At 39.9% G+C, this 7,329-nt stretch overlaps 2 protein-coding genes across 2 annotated transcripts in view; one reads left to right on the top strand and one right to left on the bottom strand.

Annotated features, from left to right (window-relative positions):
* Positions 1 to 224: 224 nt before the first annotated feature.
* rasl11b (RAS-like, family 11, member B) lies at positions 225 to 2,625 on the top strand. The gene is made up of 4 exons (XM_042006467.1): positions 225 to 514; positions 633 to 689; positions 868 to 944; positions 1,405 to 2,625. The coding sequence occupies exons 1-4, from the start codon at positions 400 to 402 to the stop codon at positions 1,900 to 1,902; spliced, it is 747 nt and encodes a 248-aa protein (XP_041862401.1). The 5' UTR covers positions 225 to 399; the 3' UTR covers positions 1,903 to 2,625.
* Positions 2,626 to 3,321: 696 nt separating this feature from the next.
* scfd2 (sec1 family domain containing 2) overlaps positions 3,322 to 7,329 on the bottom strand; it is a 114,464-nt gene continuing 110,456 nt past the window's right edge. The window contains exon 9 of the mRNA XM_042006466.1: positions 3,322 to 3,744. Coding sequence (XP_041862400.1) covers positions 3,652 to 3,744 — 93 coding nt within the window. The 3' untranslated portion in view covers positions 3,322 to 3,651. The remainder of the gene's footprint in view (positions 3,745 to 7,329) is intronic.

Genomic DNA, 7,329 nt, shown 5'->3' with positions numbered 1-7,329 from the left:
TTATAATCTAAATAAAAAAAATAAATGATAAATAAATATTCACTCTCCAAAAGTAAGCGCGTTTTGTCTGAACAGTTTCAGGTCCCACCTGTTGCAACAGCATTTCTCCTCAAGATACCTCGCTGTATCCACGTGTAGGCGGGAGGAGCGCACGAGCAAACGGGGGAACTTAGCAACGTCCAATCAGATGTGAGCATGGCTCGAGCCCTATAAAGTCCGCCTGCGCTCCCTCAGCAGCAGCAGTCAGCCTGAACGCTGTCAGACGCTGGTAGTTTCAATCTCCGCTGACTCTTTCAGGAGTTAAACCGGGTTAGGTTCAGCCGCTTTATTGGACACTAGATTATTTTGTCTTTTTGTATTTGTTTTCTCTCCTAAACGGAACCGATAAAAGTGAAAACAATGCGACTCATCCAGAACATGACGACCATTGCGGAGTACACAGCATCTGAATACTCTGTTCTGAACCGGGTCATAAAAATAGCTGTTATTGGAGGCAGCGGAGTGGGGAAAACAGGTAAGAAAATAATTAAATACGCGTATAATAGTTCATTTAAGGCCTGCCAACATAGTTATATATATTTTCGACTATTAATGAATGCAATTATCTAATGTGTCGCGTTTGCTTATTTTAGCTCTTGTGGTGAGATTTCTAACGAAGCGCTTCATCGGAGACTATGAGAGAAATGCGGGTGAGTGTGATATATATATATATACAATACAATACAATACAATATATATATATATATATATATATATATATATATATATATATATATATATATATATATTGTGTGTGTATTGAATAAATTGAAATCTGTCTAGCAATTATACTTAGTGCTTAAGGTTTTTCTTTTTTTCTGTGTGCAGGTAATCTCTACTCCAGAGAGGTCCAGGTGGATGGAGAGCAAGTGACCATACAGGTTCAGGACACTCCTGGTGCAGAGGTGGGTATCCTTCTGTTTCACTTACAAAAATCCGTTTATAAAAAGGGATAATCCCATAGGCAAAAATAATATATAATTCACCAGCTGACTTAAAATAATCCAAGCCTTTCTTGTGGCTGTACCAAAACCAAATGTGTTGAAATTTTTCCCTCCCAAAGAAAGCCCTTCATTCTGGCTGGTAATCTCCCATTTAGGCTAATGGCTGTCTGGGGCCAGAGTAAATGATACCCTGATCTAGATCCAGACTTCTCAGTCACCCACACCTTTCTGTTCTGCAAGAGTAACCCTATAGCTCTCGTCTGCTTCAGTCAGCATTCCAGTCATTACAAAAGTTCAGCTGCGTTAAGTCAGAGGACTTTTAAACAAGCCTGAATTCAGTCTTTCTTTGTTAAGCTGAAGAACTGCTGAAGGAGGCTTCCTGATTAAGGTGCGATTTAATCATTCTGTTTTTCCTCCTTAGATGACTGATAACGGTATCAGTATTCCTGACCATGTGACCTGCTCCATCCAGTGGGCAGACGCTGTGGTGCTGGTGTACTCTGTGACAGATCGTCGCAGCTTCGACTTGATTGATCAGCTGCATCAGCTTGTTGTCCGTGCCGGCACTGCCAGTATGCCTCCTGTTATCCTGCTTGCCAATAAGGCAGACCTGCTGCACCTGAGGCGTGTCGACTCGCAGCAGGGACCTTTGCTTGCAGGAACGCTGGGCTGCTCCTTCTATGAAGTGTCTGCCAGCGAGGACTACAACCAGGTGCACGGGGCCTTCCACAGATTGTGCTGCCAGCTAGCCAAGCAGCCGCCTTCTCCGTCCAGCCCACCACACACCTCTGCCAGCTCTGCCCCAGAGAAAAGGCGCTCGCCCCTCATCCCACGGCCAAAGTCTCCCAACATGCAAGATCTGAAGAGGCGTTTCAAGCAGGCGCTGTCGGCAAAAGTGAGGACTGTCACCTCGGTGTGAAGCAGACCAGAAACTGGACCTGGTCACAGATAAAAGAAGACAGAGAAGATGAATGCTTCTTTGATAAAGTCCTGGATCAGTCTGACTGAAGAAGGGCAGGTGGAGATGAACAGTAGTAGCATCTTTACAGCTGGAGGCTATGAATCTTTGATGAGGTAACAGCCTTTTAGTGGGCAAGAGTCTGCCATGTCAGATAACTTGTAAAGAGAAGCAAGGACAAAGTTCATCATCGGTTTGAGAGGAAAAAAAAAACCTTATATCACAGAGAAAGTCGACTGAGGCTGAATGAACTGAAAACTCTGTATAAAAAAAGAAAAAAAGTGTAAATGAAGCTCTCCTGGCAACAGCAGCTCTGAAGGACAGCTTATTTTTAGCTGTGCAGCCCATTCTGGCAGCTCTTTATTCAGACTGGTACTACACAGCACTGCTAAATGCTGATATTATACCAACCACTTAAGCCAGAACTCTGTGGAGCTTCGTGCTCAGTCTTTATGTCAAAATCTGCAGTGAATATGTATATATATATTTTTTTTTATTTGCAGCTTTCAGAACCTTGACTGTGCATGATGTGATGGGGCGGGGGGTTTGCGTGGGGCAGCAGATGGAAGATGTAGCATGTGTTGGTTATGATCACTGATGCACTTTATGAAAAGTCCAAAGGGCCTATTATTTATTTGTTACAAATTCACATTGTGCACAATAAAATGATGACTTAAAGTGAAATGTCTTGATTTTGTTTTTCTGCACAAAATCAGATGAATTTAAAACTTGCTTTTTTGAACCTGTGTGACGTCCTTGACTAAATAACACTCCTGGGAAAGGGAATGACGCACACAGAAGGTGTTAGATCCATGGATAAGCCAGCCTTTATTAAAGGCGTCAATAAAAACACACAGCAGTGGATAGCATGAAAACAATTGAGTGATGATTGAGTGAATCTTGTGATCTGACCTAGCTAAAAGCAAACACATACACATACATACACACGTTCACATAGTTTCCTCAGCTAACCTCGTTTTCTTAGAGATTCTTCTAAAAATTGAAACACTGAAGATGAGGAGAAAATCATGTTAAGCACTTTTCTAATAAAACCTCACAGTATGTGTGTAATTACGTTAGAAATCTATTTGCAACTCACAACCTAATGAGTGAATCCCGAAGTAATTTCTTTCAGCCACTAAGAGCAGGATTCACTGGGTTGTAAGCCTGTTTGTCTAAATGAGGAGGACTTTTGTTATTCGGAATCACTCCAAGTTGTGGAGGTGGGTGAAATGACTGAGCTCTAGCTGAGTGATTCACAGCTAAAACAATGAAGGAAGTGGAGGTGGGAACTGAGAGTGAAGGTGAGCTGAATTTCTGGCCTCAGCAGACAGTGAAACAACTTGTTAATCGTTCTTTTTGTTTGTGTGATGATGTTAACACTTTTTGTGTATTAGCTGCAGCACGCCCTCCCATCTCCACACATATGGCAGAAAACCAGCTAATAAAGACATCACACGTGGGTGTCTGAAAGTAACGGACTTTATTGTTTTGTTTAACATTCTGTTTGAAATTTTACACTTTGCGCTCAGAAAAGGTGGCTTTTGTTGATGCACGGGACAGGAATGTTACTTCACCTCCTTGATCTTCCTCCCCTCGCTGATTTAAACACAATCTAATTTCTCAACTCGCACCTGATTGTCCCGACATTTGCCAAACATGTGCATCCGCATGCTCATGCTTGTGTTTTTCCCATGTGACAACCCTTTTTTAGACGCCGATATCAGGCGCTAGTCTTAGGGTGGAGAAGAGCAACATGGGGATATCTGTTGGTTTTAGTAAGCGGGTGGAGAGAACCAGCACCTGGAGGGGAGAAAACACAGTCATTATGGTTACAAGATGGCAGCGCATGCAACATAACACTTAAAATTTAAGCAGAAATGAATGTCACAGGTGAGTAATGTACAAATTGGTAGTTACAAGGAGAAGAACAGATATTAATTTTAATTCATTACTTCTGTTATAACAACATTTAAAAGCTGTTTATTTCCCTCATTTGGTGTTTTTCAGGTTTTAAAAGACACTTTTTGGTAGGTGGCACAAGCTCCAGTTAATATTATTCTGAACAAAAGTAAAAATAATGTGGATGCTTATTCAGATTTGGGACCAACATGACGAATTCCATCACATTTACATTTTAAGTTGACTGATTAAAAGAGCTTCAGAATACATCGTAACCACCTGTGAACTCAAGCTGGGTAGTTTGTTGTTTATGCAAAGAGGGAAGTTGCCACCACAGACACCTGACGAAGCTGCAGAGGATGAAGGATTTTCACTCCACAGTGAGATTTTTGCTCAACTGATCAATGAGCAAGTGGCAGAAATGTAATGCAAAGGAAGAGGAGCTTTATTCTTTCTAAATCTAAAATATTTTTCTGTCTTTTTATGTCTTCTTATAGGTGCTCCTGGTGATTGTTAGCTTTGTTTTTCTTGAGGATGCTGTGGGCGGTTTTCTGTTTCCTTACAGGTGTGGCAGCTGGTTGTCTGGTGAAGAAAACAGCAAAGTATGTCTTGCTTTGCTGTTTGTTTAAGATCTAAAAGTCTGGATTTCCACTGGGGTTATGCACATTCTTTAGCCCTTTTCACACATGAGACAGAGAACATTAACCTGTTAAAATGATGGTATTAAATCTAGCAATCACTCTCTTTAATGTTGAGGTTCCTCTCAGCTTTCTCATGAAGAAAGCCTCTGAAAGCATATGATCTGTCATGCGCTTTAGACTGGACAGCACGGCAAGTGAGACATAACATAAACACAGTCCTCATGGAGTCACAGTTTTCCCACATCATGTACTGTATTAATGAGCCGAGCAGGTGATGGATGGAAGCAACTGAAAGTATCACTTTTCTACATGTTTAAGCCTAACAGATAGTATTCTACTCATGACAACATAGTTATCAACTTCAGAAAAACAATCTTTTATTTGTCCAGAGGAAACTGTCTCTACCATCATCCTCTCTAGAGTTATGGTTTTCTCACAATTCTTTTGTTTGTCATGAAAATTCATACAAAGCTAGAAAACACAGAGCTTTGTGGTAGATGGAAACTGACATGTGGTTAAATGGAAAGCAGAAGCTTCATCTGCAGCTCAAATGCATTCAAACAGGTTTCTTTGATTCATTTGGCTCTTTACATTAATTTTACTGCAGCAGTTCACATTTGTGCTACACGGAGGCTCAAAAAGCATTGGGTTGCTTATTTAAACTTACAGAGGTAATGCTGTTCTTCCCTACCGTTATACAAAATTAAAACTAACTCTATGCATAATACATGTTGCTACTATCATACTGGAGAAACTACTTTATGTAAACAAATGAAATAATGTTGCAAAGCCTCCAGTTTTTAGTGTCTCTCCTCCAAGCTGTCTCTGAATATGTTCACCCTTTATCTAAAGTTTAATATCAGTGAATAAGACTTGGATTTATACGAGGATAAAAAGAAAAAAAGGTAATAATCATCCAAAGTTTTTTAAACACCTGAGTATGCATGGAAAAGGCTAAAGAATGCAAGTAATTGTTTTGTAAGACTGATCTGATAAGTGAAAACCAATCCTGGTGATGACCTCACATAATACCGTCAGTATGTAATGAAAAGGGAAACAGTGGCCATTTTAAGGAATCTCAAACATATTTAGCTTGATCTTCTTAGTTTTTTCTTTGTTTATTACATCTTTCCCTTCTTTAATTTAAAGTTTTTGTCAACATGTTTGTCCAAACTTTTATCTGAAATTGTACAGCTGACATCAGTGGCCGTTCCCACAATTAATCCAGAGTTCTTCTTCGTGATGATTTTGGGCAGTTGGCAAAAATCAATTGGTGAACAACGCACGCACGCACGCACGCACGCACACACACACATATATATATATATATATATATATATATAATATTAAGAATTAATATTTAAACAATAGTATTAAGTATTATAAGTTCTATTAAGTATTATATTAAGTAAGTTCAGTTTATAATAAACCAACTCTAAAGTTTATGTGCTTTAGTTTGGTAAACCCTGATTTGTGTTGTGTTTCAACAGTTATGCTGCAGTTCTTCTTCTTGATATTTTTTGGTGGTTGGCAAAAACTAATTGGTACATTGCTGCCACCAAGTGGTCTGGAGTGTAGACCAGACTGAGCCCTAGCTGTCAAAAATTGGTTCATCTGCTACCTTTTCCCAATCCCATGTGCCCCCCTGTCATGTGGCCCTGAGAACCTTTTGATCTTTTAAAGTCTGGGTCTGGTTCATGTGCCTCTGTGCGTTCAAGTCGCTTGATCAACGCACAGATGATGTCGCTTTTTTCCGATGCAATTACAGAACTGGAGCCTCCTGCTGTGGAGTTACACTTGCACGGAAATGTTGATCAACTCCAGTAAGATGTTAACTCAGTATATTTGGATATCTTAGATACTTTTGCCCTTGTCAGGATTAAACGCTGTAAACCAGCTACAGAGCCGTGACTCAACGAACACACTTGTGTACTCAGATGCATCAAGAGAAAATGGAAGGACAGTCTCTACGTGTCTTTAGAGATGTTAAAAAAATGCTTTAATTGAATATCAGGCTGCTGTAAAACTGCCAAGACCCACTTCTTTTCTAACTTTGTGTGAAAATATTAGCAAGCCTAGAATTCTTTTTAATTCTCTGAGCTCTCTTTTGAATCCTTATGATTCCTCTTCTCTGACTTCTTCTGTTTTACTCTGTGAAAGGATTTAAATCTTTTTTATTTTATTTTATAAGGGTTTTACCCTTATTTTGCACCCCTGATCTTGCCGTTTCAGCTGTATCTTCTGCTGTCCTAGAACATTTTGAACCTCTGACTGTCTCAGATTTCTGAAACAGTACTGTCCAGGTGATACTATTCCTTCCAGACTCTTGAAGGAGGTCTTTTGTGCTGTTTTGGTCCCTGGGTAGTCATTTTTGCTAATGCCTCTCTTCTCCTGGGTTGTGTTCCAGCTGCCTTTAAACATGCTGCTGTGCAACCTCTTCTTAAAAACAGCTTGGATCCTAACGTTCTCTCAAACTTTAGGTCAATTTCTAAGCTGCTTTTCTTTCTAAGATGTTAGAGAAAGTTGTTTATCTTCAGTTACAAGACCATCTAGAACTATATGACCTCCATGAGAGGTTTCAGTCTGGTTTTAAGTCATGTCACAGCCCTGAAACGTCCCTCTCAGGGTTTGCAATGATTTGATTTAACTGTTGATTCTGGAGCCTCTGCTGTTTTAATTCTCCTTGATCTCACTGCTGCTTTCGATAAGGTGGATCATGACATTTTATTACTACGTTTGGAGTTAATGGCACAGTACTCAAATTGTTTGAGTTCTATTTGAGAAATAGATTTTTTCTGTATATCTTGGGCAGTTCTCTTCCTCAGAGGCCTCACTTAATTACAGG

This window comes from Melanotaenia boesemani, chromosome 14, assembly GCF_017639745.1.
Source record: "Melanotaenia boesemani isolate fMelBoe1 chromosome 14, fMelBoe1.pri, whole genome shotgun sequence".
Lineage (NCBI taxonomy): Eukaryota > Metazoa > Chordata > Actinopteri > Atheriniformes > Melanotaeniidae > Melanotaenia > Melanotaenia boesemani.
Note: the sequence above shows the minus strand (reverse complement) of the source record. Positions and strands in the feature narration are given on the sequence as shown.